This window comes from Bombus pascuorum, chromosome 5 (assembly GCF_905332965.1).
Source record: "Bombus pascuorum chromosome 5, iyBomPasc1.1, whole genome shotgun sequence".
Taxonomy (NCBI): domain Eukaryota; kingdom Metazoa; phylum Arthropoda; class Insecta; order Hymenoptera; family Apidae; genus Bombus; species Bombus pascuorum.
In genome coordinates this window covers 11,343,848-11,364,068 of record NC_083492.1, presented here as the reverse complement: position 1 = coordinate 11,364,068, position 20,221 = coordinate 11,343,848, and the positions used below count along the sequence as shown (strand labels likewise).

General features: G+C 36.2%; 3 protein-coding genes and 1 long non-coding RNA gene across 7 annotated transcripts in view; 1 reads left to right on the top strand and 3 right to left on the bottom strand.

Moving 5' to 3' along the window:
* LOC132906722 (one cut domain family member 2-like) overlaps positions 1-20,221 on the top strand; it is a 262,308-nt gene that overhangs the window by 83,766 nt on the left and 158,321 nt on the right. The gene's annotated exons all lie outside the window — the stretch shown is intronic.
* LOC132906734 (glutaryl-CoA dehydrogenase, mitochondrial) lies at positions 599-4,617 on the bottom strand. The gene is made up of 8 exons (XM_060959195.1): positions 4,392-4,617; positions 4,198-4,230; positions 3,085-3,453; positions 2,670-2,799; positions 2,271-2,496; positions 1,660-1,889; positions 1,261-1,421; positions 599-1,161 (listed from the first exon to the last, which is right to left on the bottom strand). The coding sequence occupies exons 1-8, from the start codon at positions 4,462-4,464 to the stop codon at positions 1,094-1,096; spliced, it is 1,290 nt and encodes a 429-aa protein (XP_060815178.1). The 5' UTR covers positions 4,465-4,617; the 3' UTR covers positions 599-1,093.
* Positions 4,884-20,221, bottom strand: part of LOC132906741 (caveolin-3-like) — a 165,073-nt gene continuing 149,735 nt past the window's right edge. For 2 of the 4 annotated variants that reach the window (XM_060959209.1, XM_060959208.1), the window contains exons 2-4: positions 7,139-7,227; positions 6,039-6,218; positions 4,884-5,397 (exon numbers count right to left, since the gene is read on the bottom strand). In XM_060959209.1, the coding sequence (XP_060815192.1) occupies positions 5,200-5,397; positions 6,039-6,218; positions 7,139-7,225 (465 nt within the window). In that variant the 5' untranslated portion in view covers positions 7,226-7,227 and the 3' untranslated portion in view covers positions 4,884-5,199. Of the gene's footprint in view, positions 5,398-6,038; positions 6,219-7,138; positions 7,830-8,673; positions 9,105-20,221 lie in introns of those variants that run through there. The other 2 variants (XM_060959207.1, XM_060959204.1) reach the window with 2 other exon arrangements.
* Positions 18,768-19,460, bottom strand: LOC132907331 (uncharacterized). Its single transcript, XR_009658151.1, has 3 exons — positions 19,073-19,460; positions 18,930-18,992; positions 18,768-18,845 (listed from the first exon to the last, which is right to left on the bottom strand). It is a non-coding gene; the product is annotated as an uncharacterized LOC132907331 (long non-coding RNA).

The following is a 20,221-nucleotide window of genomic DNA, read 5'->3' as shown; positions in this document are numbered from 1 at the left end:
TTGTTAGCATCCGCTCGTCGATCGACCGATCCAGAGATCGAGAATCCAGTGGAATCGATGCTACCGTAATTGTTAAACAAACTTACGAAAAAGTTCGATCTTTTCATTTGCTATTGATTAAATATAGAAAAGATAGACGAAAGAAATAGCAGGCAACGTGAAAGAGGGGAAGGAATGGAGATCGAATGATCGAGCGGGAAATTCGATTGCAGCATGCGAAAACGTGTAACTATGTAATAGAGACACACAAGTTCTGGCGGGTCGGAGGGCGATTGTAAACTACTGTAAACTACGATGTTACTACGTTTTACCAAGAGCTTATTGTAGTCGAGAACCATTTAAAGAGAAAAAGAGAAAAGTACCGTACACACAGTGATACAGGGACATAAGTACACGCATACACAGACATAGAAGGATGAGAAAAAATGAAGGAAAGAGGTAAAAAAAACCATATATCGAGGCGAGAGTCAAACCAATCCAAACCAAACCAAATAAACCAAAACAAACAAGATAAAGATAAAAAACACAAAAAAAAATAAAAAAAATGGTAATTGAGTGTAGCACGAAAAAGAAACTTCTTTACACTTTTGCACGAGACGTGTGTTGTACTTAAATTAATTATCATTGACATATGTAATTAACGTTTTATTACTTAGCAATTAAACTTAATTTATTTATGATTAATCGGAGTCGCTTGTGTTGTGGCACGCCCTTGTTGAACAACCGATCTTTAGGTGAAGCTCGTTTGTTGTTTTACGCTCCCTTTTAACTATCGAACAGAAGAACGAGGAGGATGAATAATGTGCAATTCGATAGCGTCGAAATAAAAATTAAGAGAAACCTGAAACCAAACTTCACTAAAACAATTCGAATCATCTACGATCTTTTAAGTTCTTTTTACTAACTCAATCGTCCTCTGTTTCGTTTCATTTTCTTTCTCTTTTTTTAATAATCCTTTATGTCCTTGTTCTTTTATCAAATTTTATTAAAAAAAATTGTTATTAAAACATCAAATATGTAATTTGTGTAAAAAGAGTGTAATTATATAATGAATGAACATTTTTTGGTTGATTCACTGTTCTGCATTCACTGTTTACGCAGAGAAGGCTTGCATACCAGTAATAGCTTTTCCAAGTATCAAAGTATGGATATCGTCCGTACCTGCGACAAACGGTATTAAACTATAGTCTTTTATCCTTTGTCAAAAGATGTAATATTATATAAATATTACTTTCAAACAGTCCTCTCTCCTTTACATACCTTCGTAGGTAATAACGCTTTCTAAATTTATTACATGTCTGATAACATGATACTCATCCGATATTCCATTGCCACCTAACATCTCTCTGGCAACTCTCGCGATTTCCAGGGATTTCATAGCAGAATTCTTCTTTATCATAGAGATCATTTCCGGTGTCGCTCTAGCATACATAATTATATTTATAAAAATATAGTCAAGCGATCTAACGCTAATTAATTAACAGACTTCTTCACTTTTCTTCTGAACTAATTATTAATTATTATTTTATTAATTAATTATTGATTTAATTGTTAATTAACTTATTCATTAATTATGTATCAGCAACCTAATTCGCGCTCTATCAATTGATGTTCGGAACTTGCACCCTATTTGATGAAAAATTACCATACAGCCCTTACTTGCCCTCGTCCTTCAACCTGCCCACCCTCAGGCAAGCCTGAAGACTGAACGCGATGTCACACATCATGTCGGCCAGTTTTTTTTGCACTAATTGGTTAGCAGCTAGCGGCCTGTTAAATTGCTTCCTTTCCAGAGTATACGATCTGGCGGTGTTCAAGCAGGTTTCAGCAGCACCCAAAGCTCCCCATCCGATTCCGTATCGAGCGTTGTTCAGACAAACGAACGGTCCCTATACGAATATTTCTTCATAAGTGACGTCTACGCCTTAAATCGATTTCTTTTTATCCCATATAATAGAAATAGAGATAGCCTCTATGTTTGCTTCACGAGGTTAACATATTTTTCTCGTTTCTAAGACTTTAGACTTTCTTCTATAAAGATTTAAACTTATGGCTCAATTCAAACTGATTCAATGGATATTTTGAAAACCACTGAGACGAATTCAATCATTGACCCGTTAATTTATACGGTAGATAGTAATCTATAGAGTATTTCTCTATTTTATCTTCCATATTCATTGTGCTATGTTCATTTGTGTATCACTCGCGATGCACACGTATTATAAAAGTGTAAATTCTTCTTTACTCATATCTTCTCCTGTCATACCTACTTTGAGACCCTGGGCATTTGGAAGTAGATTCTCTGCAGGCACCTCCACGTTGTCCATCAGGATCATACCAGTGACGGAGGCTCTTAACGAGAATTTGCCTTCGATTTTTGGAGTAGACAGTCGACCCTTCTCGTTGTCCTTCCTCTCGACGATGAACCCCCTAATGACACCATCTTCGCATTTGGCCCAGATGATTAGTATATCGGCGATCGGAGAGTTTGTGATCCTAAATTTAATGAAATTATTTAAGAAGAGTGCTTCTAAAAGTTTGGAAGCTGGTTTTCTAGCGAACAGCGCGTCTCTTGTATCGCAATAAAATTTATTAATTTTTTTTTTTGAAAAGCAACTGAAAACATATGGAAATTCAGTTCTACATTTTTCTGCGGAAAATTGACTGACCATGTTTTACTTCCATTGAGTTTATAGACCTTCCTATCGGAATCGTACGTTGCCTTGGTCTCCATGGAGCCTGGATCGCTTCCATGATTGGGCTCGGTTAGGCCGAAACAACCGATGAATTCACCAGACACTGAAAGTAATCAGGAAAGTCGGCTATTTCATTGCAGAAGACACTTCTGTTTATGGTGCCTCAATAATCATAGATACTCTTTTCGATCGTAGAAACAATTCTACAAGGAGTCGCTTAATAGAGACAATCAGCATCCATCATTATTATGCGCTATCATTATTGTACATCATTATTCCTACGAAATATTCTTTCCATTCAGAACCCACAAAGCAGCAATTTTCATCATTCACGTCGCTCCTTTTCATACTTAATCTTAATTTTTGTATTCCTTAATCTCAAACGTACCCAATTTTGGCAAAAACCGTTGCTTCTGCTCCTCATTCCCATGTTCATAAATAGCGCCAGCAACCAAAGACGATTGTACCGACAGAGCAGATCTATATCCGCTATCCACAGCCTCGACTTCCTTCGTTAAGAGACCATAGGCTACGGAGGAAACGCCAGCAGCGCCGTACCCTTTCATAGTACAACCCAGTGCACCCAATTCACCCATTTCCCTTATGATCTCTTTGTGAAAGATTTCCTTGCGGTTCGCCTCGAGTACACGAGGCAAAAGTCTTTCACGGCAATAAGATCGAAACTGGTCTCTCACCAGAATCTCATCCTGCGTGAGCTGAGATTCCAGATCGAATGGATCTTGCCAATTGAAAGTGGCTGTTTCGTTTTATGGGAGATAGTAATAAAAATTAATCACTTGAATCATTTACAATTTCAAATTATTATATAAAATAGTAAATTTGTCGATAGTTTAAAAGTGTTAACTCTTTTATTTACAAATCTAACATCTCTTCCCATTTGGATAAATAATGTTTTGAATTTTTCATTTTCTTAAAGTTTTATATACGTGAATATCGTATCAAATATATTCGACAAAATTTGAATTTTTGATGAAGTTTTAGCGAGCAGGAACTTCGAGAGAAGAAAGTTTTACGTTATTTCTCGATACTGTCTTCGGATCTGTCTGCAACGAATTTTCGAAATTTTGATCGAATATTTTGTATAATGTATTTTGCAATGTAGCATAGGTGTTTTTTGATGACATAATTAATAAAACATGTTCTACATTTTACCGAAGGTTCTAGTTCATGAATTAAAAGATGTGTTTTCTTTCATTGTGAACTTCTTGTTCGAATATGAATTCGAGTTATTGTTCCTATTTTCAAACCCTTCAGAATAGATAAAGAATAATGTATTTACTTATGTTTAGTAGATATCTTTTTCTGTATTCAAATGTATATGTACATATTTCCGTCGGACAACATGAAATCTCTATTTCCGACGCGTGCTGCCACCTGGTAACTAACTACAAAATTTCCAGACTGCGAAAGCGATCGACGAGACACGAATAAAAGTAAAAGCAAAGTGAAAATGGCAAAATAATAAAAAAAAAGGACTTACGCTTTCCTTTGACTGCAAACGACACTGAAAACTCTGGTAAGTTGAATCGTTTATTAAGAATAATAACAGTAAATAACACAAACGATATACATGATAAAGAATAGAACATTTCCATTGAAGGAAAAATTGTAGATAATTATCTTCTCTCACTGTCAGAGGCGTAATTGTACTTGCATAAAATAAACGAAGGATACGTCTCGAAGGAGTTGCACAAGAAAATCGACAGCATCTCGATAGAAATAAAAAGCTTCGCGTGAAGTCTGCCATATTCCTAGTCGACTCGAAGGAAACTGACTTGTTGACCTCAGCGAGTAGCTTGAACTAACAAACTTATCTCTGACATTAACTCGACCTTACTTAAAGATACCAAATTAATCACACTCATCCTCCACTTTTGTTCGTTCTATTAAATTTTTTATCGAAACGTTGTTTACTAATATAAAATAACAATAAAAATCTGATTTGTAATCTTGATAATATGATTAGTAAGAATGATCACCGCTATTTGGCGGGAAATTTAAATTTAAAATCGGCGTAACCGTGAAAATTTCTCAATACGAATTTTAAAAATTTGAAAAAATGTGATTTTATTATTTATAATCGACAACGAACGGGTTTTCGCATAGATTAAAAAGAAATTCGGTTCTGAAATGGTTAAACAATTGATTTAATCGTTGATCGATTGATTGACTTGCAACAGGTGTTCTTCATAGAGTATATTTTATTTATAAAACTTTATAACAATAGATATATAGATCTAATGATCAAATATTAACGAGAATCGTGCTACTGACAATTCTACATCGTAAACAATTAAAACTGCGATCACGAAGTGGAAACATGAGAAACGATTGCAGGTTGAAAAACGAAGAATGGACTGACGGAGAAAGTTAAGAAAAGCGATTTGTTTCGTGGAATGCTTTATGCCGATTGTTGCTGATTGATTTAAAAGGCACTTCGATGATTTACGAATGCAAAACTTTATCGTTTTATGATCCGATCTTATACAACGAGAATATCGTCTTTTTGTGCTGAACCATCCGGTAACTTCTGATTATACACCCGAATATTGTGAAACAGATAGCCGAGGGATTCCATAACTGGTTTCACGATGGCGTGTGTCACAGCACTGAGAAAATTCCTTGTCGCCGCGCAGCTGATCTTCCAAACGCGGAGGCATGGCGCCAGACACCATATATGCTAAAAATTTCCATCTATTAATCTCTTTTCTTGCAACTAAATATTATTTTTATAATTTAGTGGCAAATTGTTAGTGACAAGCGGGCAATAATACAAATTTTCAAAATATAGTACACTCCCGTTCATAAGCATTAGGATACTTACAAATAAGATATGTAGATCAAATAAGAAAAATAAGATATGTACATCGAAAACATCGTTAAAAACATCATTAAAATTTTATTTACCCCTTGCACTCGGGACACATTCCAATATCTCTACCCATCAACTGACAAATTAAAAACCGAATTGCGCAAAGAAATTTTCGACTGCCTTGTACATTTATTGTAATTAAAAAATACTAGTTTTCATGGTCCGTACATCAATGTGTTGATATATTAAGTATTGTATAAACGTGTGCTTGAAAAAAAAAAATAACGAAACTTCCAAGAAATCTTTGTACAAAATAATATCGAAAGAAAGAAATTCTTTCACTGGAAGTCGATAGTAAAGCGACGACCTACATTTCCAATAGGCTGAGAAACGAAAATAATCGTAAGCATCGCGATAATGTTCGTATAATGGTTGTATTGTGTAGAGAGGCTAAGAACGGTGGGTAGCACTGATCGATTAGAAAATAGAGAAAAAGGTCGACGACTCACCTGAAACGCGAGGCAGGCAAACGTAAAACCGAAGCAAAGGGCGAGTAAAGGAGATACGAGGACCGAGAGAAACACGTAACAGCAGCTTCTGGACAACCGGAAACAGTGACCGCTTAGACGCCACGCGCACTCCGGACTGCGTATTCCTTCCGGTTCCCCGATCACATCATCCCACATCACCTGTATTATAACAGTAATCGTTACAAACGCTTTCTTAACGACATATATTCCAAATTTTAAGCTAGAATTTCATTTTACTGCCTTTCTGACTCTTTCACTTTTCCCTGCTTTTTACTGCTTCGTTCATTTAGAATTCGTTGAACGATATTTTTAAAAGTTCTAGAGTAAGTCGAGATGTTCTACAAACTACGACAAGCAGCTTTTTTTAAATGCCAAGGTTACTGTATGTATACGTACTTCCCCGTACTCAAGTTCGCGTGTTTAATTCGTAATCACGACACTTATCTCGATAAAAAAAACGTATTCTTCTCATAAATAAATTATCAGGTCTCTCTATCTTTCTACTCCTTTGATTCTCCAATACGACGCTCATAAATAAATTAACATTTTAACCCTAAAACTTAAAACACCCTAACAGGAGCAGTTACAGTCCGTTTATTTTAACTTATTTGAAAATAAATAGTTCATATAACTAGAGTTCATATAATAGTTCACAAATTTTCTCTATTATTTGTTAGTTTTTATTCGCATAATAAGCCGAAATTTATATGCGAGAAAAATTTGTAATGAAACATTTATAATTTGATCTTTGTAGCTATACCGGGCATCTTTATGAATTTACAGGACATTTAATGGTGCAAAAATGCACAGAATGCGCGGATACGATATGCAAAAGTATAAAAACTATTTAAATATTTAGTAGGCAAAACAGTGTCTATTTAAAATCTATTTCTTTAGTAAATAAAATGCTGACAATGTATTTGTAAATATCACCAGTAAATAAAAAACAAAAATTTTGAATAAAAAAGTAAGAATTTCTTCCAGTGTTTTATTTCCCAATTTTTCTCTCGCAGAACCAATATAAATACCACGATAAGAATAAAAGAACCACAATAAACGACGTTTTATCAACAACGTACCTGAAGGTGTTTGTTCAAGCTGTTGGGATCCCGGTCCTCCAGCTCGGTATTGCTATCGTCCTCGTTGGAGGACTCTGCCTTCTCCATCCCTGGAAAGTGGAAATTGCGACACGTTGGCAGGGAACACTTGAACACGCGCCTGAAACTCGCTAGCATCCTGTCTTTTGCAAGTTTATTTCAGGATTCGTGAGTTCAGGATCAACGTTGACTTCGTGCGGTGTTCCAGGTTGCTGGTCGAGTAGTCGTGGTCAAGTGCGTCGCCATCGCGAAAACACTACGCGCCATCGCGGAAAACCACCGTCCGGCCGATCCATAAGACGCCATTGATCTACCGCGCGTTAAATAATACACGGTGCCTCCAGAGACGGAGAGTCAATGCCAGGATCGTCGGTCTTGAGCACACTCGAGTGACTTGTTGCGACCTCGACACGATCCCTTGAGAATGTGCACGTTTAGGATGGACGTTACGGGTTGGCATGAGTTTCGCGAACGTCATAATATCTACTCTACCGCGACCCGGTACGTTTACGCGACTCGATAATTTACGTTGCTCGCGTTTCCTACTTTCCTAAACAGGGGTGGCGCGGTTGGAGTGGGTGGCTCGAAGAAGTTGACAGTAAAAGGTTCTGAGGAAAGTTTCCACGATAAAAATTATGGCTATTGACATTCTCTGAGTGATTCGGCGAATACCAGCAGGACTTGGAAATTTTCAAGAATAATAAACAGCATAACCCTCCATGTTCAGAATTATGTGATTTCTATCTTTTACTGTTACTTTGATTTTACTTCTAGACTGTTTTAATAACACGTATGCCAAGCATATATATCTTTTACATTTGTCGGCTCGTAAAAACATACGTTAAACACAAACTTTTATATTCTTCAGGATATATATTAATAGCAGTTAGGGTCCCTAAAAATAGTATTTTTAAGGAAATTTCGATACCAAAGCGTATTCAGTTGAAAGCAATGTTTCTATAAAAACGATAGTTTGGACTTTAGGGTACCTTCAAGACGTAAAGGGTACACGATTTCAACTTTTGCATACTATGAATTGGAAACTGATACAAACTACGAAGAATTTTTAATGACATACAGGGTAACGAAAAATCATTCGTAACTATCGATCGGTAACTTCCGATTGTCACGAAGATCGCCGCAAACTATTAATTATGCAGCGAGCTTCTGATTCCGTGTATTGAACACCTGCTCGTTCGTTTCTTTCCATTTAACCTATATTATGATTCGTAACTTTGTCTCCCACCCTTAAATCGACATTTTCGAACGATGGAAAGATATAGTGCTATGTAAATTAAATATTCTCGCCATGTTATGTTCAATCAGGAAAAATTACCAACGTTAATTATCATTTGGAGAATATAAACTTCGAACTAAATAACCGATATATTAATATTAATATTAATTCACCAATCGTTTGCATTGACAATTTCAATAGTTATTCCTAACTTGTTTTTCATCGTAACAGTTCGTTGGTTCAGTATACTTGGTTGAAAGTGGGTGGATGTATTACTCACTGGACTCCCCGTTTGCAACTCGTGATCCCCTTATCTTGTTTGATTGTCTTTTCCAGCAGGTTCACCAGACTGCAACTCTCCCTCTTTTTCGTTCACACCGCTGTCTTGCTCCTCGCGATCGTGCAGGTGCGAGGATAATCCGCGATCTAGCGGCCGGACAACGGTCAGCGCGACTGCGCCAGCCGCTTCAACCCTCTCTGCGTCGCGCGACGCATCGTGCAACCACCCCGACGAAACGAAAGTGAATGGCCCGTAGCGTGTACGATCAAAACGCGACACCGCGTTCGATAAAAGGGACTATTGGGGAAGAAATGTCCCGCGTATAATTATTCAGGATGGACTACTTGCTTTCTCCTTTCTTTTTTTTTTTTATAATAATGAATGTTGTCATTTTGAGTATTTTCAATGACATTTTTTCTTCACGACGCATACTGAGATATTTACATCAATATCATCATATTGAAATCATATTGAATTGAAGTGAATTTTTATTTTGGTACAGGATAAATATTTTGAAATCTCTAATTTTGTATACACCATTGTATACCCTATATCCTTGAAGGCAATTTTTATGTTCCACTAGATCGTGTAACAAATTCATTCATATATAATCCATTTCATAATCCATTTCCAATCAGCAACGCGTGTCTTCTTTTATTTTATTATCCTTTGCTTCGGAGAAAGATTGCAAAGGAAATGTAAAAGTTAAAAATTGCGAATATGTATTTGTTACTGTATATTGTACATACATATCATAATTAATTAATATATATATTAGTTATATATATCATATATAATCATAATCCATTTCCAATCAGCAACGCGTGTCTCCTTTTATTTTATTATCCTTTGCTTCGGAGAAAGATTGCAAAGGAAATGAAAAAGTTAAAAATTTCGAATATGTATTTGTTACTGTATATTGTATATACATATCATAGTTGTTTCGATTTCATTTCCTGTGGATCGAAACAGTAAATACTTACGTGGACGATCATCGATATCGGAACTTATGTTCTCATATACGCGGTTATTTCAAGAAAGATCTTTTGGGAGCATTTAAGCCCTTCTTTTTAAAAATGTTTTCAGTTCTGTTTATTCACTAGCGGGTAAAACGTGTTACGTACAACGATTACGATAATTCTTCCGTACAGTTATGTAATATTGATAACAAATGTAATTCTCGCCGAGCATGTTTGTCGCACTCAGAGATAAAACCTTATATAAATAATGTTGCTTAATAATGATACAAATTCTTCGATAAGAAAACGAAATGTTACCGCATCGAAGGGAGTCCCGTATACGTCGACAGATGGAGCAAGAATGAACTCAAGAATAAACTTACCGATCGTGTAAACACTCTAATGTAGGAATAATGCAAATGAGCTTGTTCCATTCCGAATTCTGTCTTTCACCTTTATTATCAACTAACACCTACACTTTCTTAATCCCAGACGAACAATTTTTGTGATTAAAAATTCAAGGAATTTTTAATAAAAATTTAATCGGCTCGAGGTTAAATGAAATTTAATCCTGAAGTACGCATCCGCATTTCGACGATGGAATATCTCATGTAATTGCGTAAAATATTTTATAAAATTTCATGCAACTGAAATTAAGTTGAGTTTAATTCTAGAACACAGATTCTGCAGGTGGGCTGAACTTTCCAAAGGGACTGAAAGAAAGAAGGAAAATAAATCGTCTGGGTGCCGAAGATCCAAAAGAAGCGACAACGACGCGAGGGACGTGGTAGAAACGAAAGGAACGAGGACGATGATGGAAGAGAAGGAACGACAGGGAACGAATGAAAAGAGCGACCGGATGCAAGAGCGTCTGCTGGAGATAAAGATAGCTCGCGTTTTCTTGTTGCACCGCCCGTCTCATAAACGTCATCTTCCTATTACCGAGTTCCACGTAAACGCATAAGAAAGTCCTTTGATGCTCAGCCACTTCTCAAAGGACTCCGTTCACCAGGAATCCAGCATGGATTCGGCTCGGTTCGAACTGAAAAATCTCCAGGCGAAAAACAGTTCTTGTTAATCGGATTCTGACGGGATCTTTCAATCGACCGCGAAAGCGTCTTCGTTGATTTTGGGAAATTCTACTTCTCCGAACACCAATGAGTCTCTGATTGTGAATACGTTAACGAAGATGTAAATGGACGGATTGTCGTGCTTGTGAAACGAAGGATGAAATTGAAATTAAAGTTGAATATCGCTTGATACATTCGCCGTTATTAACGTACATGTTGCATTATCCAAAACTATACGCATTTTCACAACATAAAGTCATTTTTATTTCCATTCCTGTGCATTGTATCGCGATTAATTGCACGAAAATTTTTAAGTTAACGAGTATATATTCTTCTTGTTGATAGAACCAGCGTTGATTCGTATACCGAAAACGCTTTCAGTTTCGAGAATATTAACGAGGAAGTTAACTCTCGAAATTCACTTTTTTCCTTTGTATACTTCTCATACTTTATACTTATTCTTTGTTACTGGAACCTTCATTTTGATATCCTAGCGTCTTCGTTATTGCTACAATTTTCCTTCTTAATGTCTGTACGCTGACCTTTTTATCATTATACGTAATTCATTATTTGCTGTCCTAACGTTATTTGTATCGTCGAAACTCTTCTCATTCCTCGAATAGTCGAATCGAAAATTTCTTTGTTGCCGTTGCATGCAATTCAGTTTAATACTACATCAGAATGGAAGAAGTAAGCAGTTGGATCGAACGAAAGAGGACAGTTCTACGAACGAGTGTCCTCGCCCTCTACGCTACCCCCACTTGTTCCGGACACTTTGCGGAATGCCGGCCTGGAATGTCCATTATAATGGCACGCGACGTCCATTCATACATACATCCGTGGCTGTCATTCGCAGAGACGCGATCGCTTTGTCTCGCGTTTTGACGTCCGCGCCGCGTGACAGATTGAAGATCGATGCGACAATGGCCCGATATTTCCATTATCCGTTAACCTGTCCCAGCTAATTCCATTGTACCTGTTCGCCGGCGACAGAATGTACCTCCACACGCTTTCGTTCTCTGTTCACCATCGGGAAACGAAATCGTTCACAATCGGCCGGAGACTCATGGGGATTCTCGATGCTTAGTGACATCGAGTTTCTCCATTTAGTATCGCGTTTCTCTTTGAAAGGCGAATAAAACGCTGGTCCAAGTATTAGATAACATATGAAGATCACAGGAGGATAGATAAGTACATTTCTGTTGATTTTCCACTTTGACTATTAAAGTTTCATCCCTTGTTAGAAGGCGTAACTTTTCTGACAACATTAATTTTTCGAGCGTTCATAATAAATATAATAGCGTGCGAATACTTCTTATAGCCATCGTGTGCAGAGAAATCGATCTTTTAAAAGTTCTAGACTGTAGACTCTTGAATATCTTAATGTCTCCATGCTTGGTTAGGAAATTGGAACGAGAGCAAGAGTGAACAACGTGGTAGTAAATGAAAGCAACGACAGGCAAAATGTCACACGAAGACGGATCGGTTCCCTTTCACATCGAATTCATTCTCAAAGGTAAAGTTTTATGTAAATCTGATTGCCGGTTATTGTAGCAAGTTAAGAAACTGACTCAGGGCGTATTTTCAAATCAGCATATGCTCGAGTGCGGCTCGAAAGCGGAAAAGGTTTTTAAAGATACGAGTTTGTGGGATGTTCTCCTGATCCCCTTTTGGTCCCTTACTTTCTTACGTCATCCTCGAGGCTGAGTCACGTCATTCCCCTCATCCATAAACTTCTAACACCCTCGTTCACGCGCCTTAAGGAGGTCGAGTCACCCCTCGGCAATCCCACTAAAGTACACCTCAACTTTGTTTCCCATTTCCATGTGTATGTGACTATTCTTAGCAGAATTATCGAACTTTGCGCCTTGTTTGTTTAACTATTTAGCAGAGATTAGGGCATCTCGCAAGGTTTCATTATGGATATTGTTATCACCTTTATACAAAATATAGTATCCGTTATAATATTTAATAAGTAAAACAATTGGCTATCTAGGTTCTATTTTTTAGACTACATTGAGAAAACTATAAGTTTGCATAAATTTGTATATCCAATCTATCGTATAATCGTTATAATAGTTCCCGTAGGTTGCACATAATAAGCTCCTGTTCGAAAATCGAATAGAATTCTTACAATGTGATATATACCATAACTCGGTATCATATCGTGCTTTCAGAATCATAAACCGAGTGGAGCAAGGCCAGACCGGTTATCGATAGAAACGAAGAAATTAACGTGACGGTGCAGTGGTCGCCCTTTCAGCTCCTCTAGCCGCGTATAAAGCGTGTAATTCAAGATTTCCCAGGGATCGGTTCAGTAACGAGCGCGATCCGATCGGAATTGCGTCATTGTTCGCTTGCATAACTAAGTACAAGCACGTTTTCCACATGACCGGGAATTTTGCACTAACTGTACCGATCTTCGATCATTTCACCGTGATAACTTACGTCGATCGACGATTCGTATACTAGATAGTTGCAATGAACTTCGAGGAGAAACATTTGAAAATTTGCAAAAGATTAAACAGAGAGTTTGATTACTTTTAGAAATGCAGATAACCTTCGTATGGCGTATATATTACACGCAATAGTTCACGCGTAAATCATTTTTTAATCCATTATTATATTCTTCTTTTCGTTTAAATATTCAATCGAAAGCAAATATCGAATGTATTTGAAATTTGAATATACCGCGGATGTATTGCCTATATATATATATATATATCATATATATCAATATATCTTATATATATATATATCTTATATATATATATCTCATATATATCAATATATCTTATATATATATATGTTATATATATATCTTATATATATATCTTATATATATATATATATCTCATATATATCAATATATCTTATATATATATCATATATATCAATATATCTTATATATATATCTTATATATATATCTTATATATATATCTTATATATATATCTTATATATATATATAAGAAGTACATGGCTTGAGTAAAGGTGAGAATTGTGTACATAAGAACCGAAACAGTTTGCAACGGAAATCATTCGAGTGTCGGAATAGAAAGAAAGAGTATCATTACCGTTCTCTGATTTGCTGTATTTCAGTTTTGACACATATTACGATTATAATATACTAGGTAACTAACAATGAATAACGAAGATAAATAAATAAATATAGTAAGTGAGTGTTCGTGATAACATTTTAAAGTCCTAATTCGGCGACGAATTTAATTATTATCGGTTGTACGACTTCATTAACGTAATAAATATAAAATGAGGTGAGAGATGTTCAATAAATAATATAAATCCTAACTGTTTCTTATGCGTATTCATTTTTATGTTATAATCGTATTGTACACCACTTCTGACCATAAATCTTAGAACACCCCCTGATATTTAGTACAATGTAACGCTTCCTGCTCCTTTTATTTTGTACTTAATCTATTATAAATCTGTTATTCCACCCGCGTTGCTAGAGCTCTCTTACGGTATAAAATACTAAATAAGAAAGTTTTGTTAGAATTTTCCGGTTTTAACAAGCAGCTTGTATGTTGATTATTTGGTTGTATGCAATTATTTTTAAATATTTTACAATATTTTATGTTCAATTTTTGAAACATTTAACAAACATTTTCTGCTAAATTCTCCAACAGTGAATGTTACTCTATTTTGCCCGATCGTCCTTCTACTCGTAAGAAACTCGTCAACAAATAGGAAAAATGTTTACGTCACAACGACAGCGGATTTAACAGAGCTACCGTCCTAAATATTTGAAACACGAATAAAGTTTGAGAAATGTACACGTAACTTAACAAACAATATTTTTCTATCTTTAGATCGTCCATTTAATTAACAAAATTATCTTCATATTTATAAATTATACATATATATTTCAACGGATATTTTATTCCACAATATTTTGCTCTATAACATTTTCGGCAAATGACTAATAAATTTTTGGTAATTAGAGGTTCAGTAACGAAGGGATAAAAGAAGTTGCGAAACAGTTGCAGGAACTCGAGTTCAAAGAAGAAATCAAACAGCGGATGGAGTTCAAACCGTTACCGTAAGACCATCAAGTCGGCGGACAGCACAGAACAATCGACTTCTTCCTCCTCTTCGACATCATCATCTAGCTCAGACTCCGAATGTTCATCTTCCGATTGTTCAAATTGCGATCGTCCAAAGCGTGATCGTACTCGTCGTAGTCACTGCACCTATAAAAATCCACGCAAAGAACGACGAAGTAAGACAAGAGCAAAGAAACAAATGGCATTGTTATGCAAGTCGGCATCGAAGAACAAATCTACAAATAAAAAGTCTCGACATACGAAAAGTAAGTTTTCCTAAATACTGATAGCCGCATATCCTTTATAAAAAAAAGCTTTTCTTAAAATTACATCTATAACATCTTATTTGATTTTCATTCTTCAATCAGGCGAGTAAATGATTTTTACTCTTAACGAATTACTATTTGTATTTGAATTCTCACGAATCGATCAGCATCTATTTGCACAAGATTGATTGGAAAATCGTGACTATTTCAGGACGTTCGCCATCTTGGTGCTCGTGTTCGGGTTGCGATTGTTCGGAGAACAACTCGGACGACAGCGAAGATGAGTGCATCGTTAGCTCATCGAGCAAAGCAGGGAATAAACGAGGTCGTAAAACAAAATAATAATGGAACCCTCATAAATTCAATTCATTTTGAACACCAATCTTGATTTTACTATTTATACATGACAATGATTTATTTATTAACTTTATCCTATTTATTCAATTATACCGATAATTACAAATGTCATTTTATATATTTGAAATATTATATTCTTTAATGACTTGATATTGCATGTATAGAAATTGAATTAAAAATGATAAAAAGAAGGTGTATAAATATTGTTGTTTTAAAGAAGAAATATATAATATTGCGTGAACAATAAAGGAAAACGTTTGTATGATACCGAGGCAACCTCTTGCTCAACTTTTCTGCTGGCTTGAGTCATACGCGCGCCCTATGTTAGACTAATTGCGCGCACGTGTGCCTCAACAGCACTCTTGCCTGTAGTCGGGCGTATCATCTGAACCGTGAACGATTTTACGAACCGAAATCCCCATTTTCCTGCTATACAACCGAATGTCTTTGGCGAAATTCCTATCTGATCGATAGCGCATTGCGTTGGAAATTGGGAAACTTCGCTTCAAAAGAAACACGTGAAAGTACTATAGATTGGTAGAGAATAGAGAGATCGTATTACAATTTTCAAAAAATTACAAAATTTGTGTACATTTAAATATGGACATAAAAGATATAACTTAGAAAAAACGAAGCTAGCACCCCGCTGGGGGTAGCCACACACATGCTATATTTATTTTTATTTTATTTTTTGTTTCTTCACCAATAAGATATAACACTTTACCAAATGTCCATAAGGACAAATTGTAAAATAACAAAAATAAAAAAAAAAAAAATTTTAATATGGAAAAACTTTAGTGTAAATGGAAATTTTTTTAAATTGTTTAAAGATTTTCTTGAAAGATACTTCAACACGTTACCCGAAATATGCGAAAATATAAAAAATATCTCATTACAAATATCAAAAAAGAAGCTCTTTAAAAAAAAAGGCATAGCGAAGATTGATAGAAAAATTCTGTAGAAATGTATAGATCTAAAAACTGTACCGTGGTTTTCTAAAGGTTAGAAAACTCGTGTCAATGTAAAGATGAAAAATATATCGGGAAAAAGTGGAAGGAAAGTTTCGTTACAGCATTTTTCATCTATGACAAATTACCAGCTTTAATAGAAAGCAAATTCTAACAACTGCTCAAAGATAGGCAAACGTAAATAAGAAAGAAGAAAAAGAACAACATCCTCGTGAACCATGTTAACCCAATCTCACATTGAACTTTTCCCCTTTTTGCTTCTATTAAACTCAAGAGACTCTCGATACTAACATTACGAAACAACGCAGCGAAACGAGAATCCATCGCGTGAAATTGAATCGAACTCCAACGCAAAGTTCGACGTCGTGTAGTAGTATAGAAACGTATTTCGTGCCACAAAACAGATACGAAACAAATTCTGACGGCGTTTAATCCCACAGGGGTAGGAGTCACGATTATTTATCGCGCTCGAGCCGAAGGGTACGTTGTTAATTGGATTTAAGGGTCGAAAACATCGTAGTCGCTCGCCGGGCTCGGGCGATTTCCCTGCCTTTCCTGCTTCGTATTCAGTCGTCCCGAACGTTTAATCGTCGTGCCCGATATTATTGCTCGACGTTGGAAGAAGAAAGCGAGACTAACGGAATTCGATTACGCAAGCTGATGGAGGCGGGAAACTGATCCACCTTGGCGGATTGCGACGATTCATTGGTATTTAGATAAGATTATTCGCCAATACATGCTACGAGATACCTTCGCCATCGATAGTGAGATTTTATTGCTACCTGCGGTTGGGCTAATACGTATGCACGGAATGAATTATAGTTACAGTTTGTAACATGCCACAGGCTCAGAAAAATATCGAAACGCGTGTGGAAAACTCTGATTATATATATATATATATATATATATATAATATATATATATATATATATATATATATATATATATACTATATGTGTTAAAATATGTTAAATATAAAATTATGAAATATAAAAATATGTTAAAACATTTAATATATGCGATACAATATTAAATATTTAGCATTATCGCGATCAAGTTTCAATATCGTAAACTGACAATCTCCGTACGCGAATTATGCGACAAGATCCTGCTCCAAATTGCGGAAAAATCGACGAAAAAGCAGAAACAGCGATCGTGCGCGACGAGGAAAATCGATCGGAAGGTAAGGAAAGAAGGAACGTAGAAAAGGCTGCATTCGCAGAACCAGTCACGTGCGACCATGCAACGTGCTGACTGCACTTAGGTTCATGGTCTGTCTCTACCTTGCCACTGCAACTAGGAGTTGTGACATAATAGGCTCTCGCTACTTCACAGACTATGCCATTCGTGTTAACTGTTGTAATACTGAGAAATCGCAAAATACGCTACGAAACTCCCGATCTTCCAGCTTCTTTGATAAAACTGTTCTTTTGTATTTGAAGATATGGAAATATTTAAGAGTCGAACACATGCGATCAGATTTCAGTTCCTATAAATTATGTATAAATATTTACGGAGTTTATATGGGAACATTTGGCATGCGTCATTGTTTCCATCGGATCGTCAAATTTATATAAATATTTATATAATATTTATACATGGTCTTCGTCTCTGTTCTGTTCTTAGTTTGACGATTTTTATTTAATATGGATTATCCAATTCTTTTTTTACGCTACTTGACTTGATCTGACATACTTCAAACGGTGTCTTTTTAGCATATCCTATGCACAAGAACAAGCATAAATACGTGCTTAAAAGTATCTTTCATTCATCGTTCTGCGAATATCGACAGTAGACGACATTACAATGCTATTAAACGAAACTGGGCGATATCCGGGGATCCGTTAGGATGCATCGGGGACAGGCGAATTAATACATACTAGATCCCGAACATACAGAGCTGAATAACTTCTTGTCTTATAATTTACCGTTAACGACAATTCAGCTCATTCATTGGATTACAACATGGACGGGCAGCTGCGTTGGGCAACGAAAACTCTGTTAAAGGTCCCAATCCAAACGCATTGTGTACGGAATCTAGGTAGGAGTAGTTATGGTTAGATAATGGCAACGCTTTCAGCATATAATTATCGTCTTAGCTACGCCATATACTATATCGTTCTTTGCTCCGCATTCGCATGTCGTGAGCGCAATCGAACATTTCTCTCGACATGATCCCGTTTCAACATATCCACTACCCGTTCCCTCTCCGCGATATTTCTACGTTCGTTATTCTACAATCGTAGATTCGATCACCAGATTAGATCGACGGTAGAATTACTATAATACACTGGAATTATTACAATAGCCAGAATCATGAAAATCGATTAGTAATCTTCTCCCTTGTTGTATTATATAAGATATTTTTCTATTTCTTACTCTTACTTCGGGTAAAGTACAAAGGAATCTTCGAAATCTTTTCTTTCATATCCTAAATCCATAAATCTGAAGCTCGAAACCTCGAAACCTCAGCATCAACCACTTCACTGCAAATAAAAGTGAAATTTTCGTTCCTACAAAACATACCGAAATACCACGATACTATTGCATCGCTCTAAATACATACGTACTTCTGCTCTCTCAATCGTTGCTTGTTACAAACTCCTCCCGGGCTTTACAATTTGCAAATGTAACTGCATGTTAAATTACAGTTAGGACGTAATAGACAGGACGATAATAGAAAATATCGAAGAAAAGAAGAAAAAAGTTTTACCCGTAGGGGAAGACCCGGCAATCCAAAAGCGATGTTCACGTGTCGGTCATCGTGGCCTCTACGGGTCCGATAGGTTTTGTCGTTACGAGCTTACGCGGCTACGTAAGAATAATTCCATTTTCAGTAATATTGGCCAGCGTAACGTGACCAATGTCCACGTGGTCGCAAGCACGTGCACAGGACGCGGGACTGTTGCATAAGCGGCGAAGCTAGCCGAACTGAGCCGAGAGAGATGACGAACTACATACTATTCCTCCGAGCACCCACACTTTCCCTGATTTACGTACTCTTTTTCATAAAATTTCTTTCTCTACTAAAAATATTACTTACGTGTCTAATCTTGTCCCCTTTGGCGGTGTCCTATTGTTAATGGGTCATCAAGATTCTATTATCGAAATATTAGACTATTATGATGTGATTAAATTGGTTTCTAAAAACCAATATGCAATAATAAAAGGCTGTGAAATAGCTTCGCTATTTAAATAACTAACTTAAAACTACAAATATTATTTCAAAGAATGATATCTAAAATCAACGGGTTCATTAATGTGATTGTAGAAAAAGATATACTATATAACATTATATACCATATAATATACCATTACTAAGATTTTAAATCAATATTATCTATTAATTCTATAAAGAGGTGGTAAATACTGCTTCCACTTTTTAATTTACTATCAATTTGTATTATAATAAAATATTCATATACTATTACTTTACTTTAATGTTCGTACACTCATGAACAGTAGTGTATACTGTACGTGTATGCCACTATAATATCGTTGAATGAATACATTATCGAGGACCATAAAGGAATCTCCATAGAGGCTTCGAAAAAGGATCGGAGTGGAAAGCAATTTTCTCAACGTCTCGCGACTAGCACGCTCGCGGGAAATATTACGTTACGATGTTGCACAACGCTAAAACGAGCCGCCGATACACGCGAAACGGGACCTCGCGTAATGAATCTTCATTCCTATAAATAGGCATGTATCAAACTGTCCGGATTCCTCGACACACTTCCAAGACACTCGCGCGACTCTTTAACAATGCAGAAACTCCGCGGCAAAGTTGTTTTCGTCGATATGTTGGAAAATATGTTGAAGATTATTCAATCTCCTGGCAGACTCAGTCAATAAACAAATA

Bases quoted from the DNA above. Each gene is read 5' to 3' on its own strand.
- LOC132906734 (XM_060959195.1), bottom strand. From the start codon at position 4,464: ATGGCAGACTTCACGCGAAGCTTTTTATTTCTATCGAGATGCTGTCGA. The intron at 2,497-2,669 runs GTCAGTCAATTT...CATTAAATTTAG, and splicing joins CTCAATGGAAGTAAAACATG to GATCACAAACTCTCCGATCG. The intron at 1,890-2,270 runs GTAGGTATGACA...ATATTCGTATAG, and splicing joins CAAATGCCCAGGGTCTCAAA to GGACCGTTCGTTTGTCTGAA.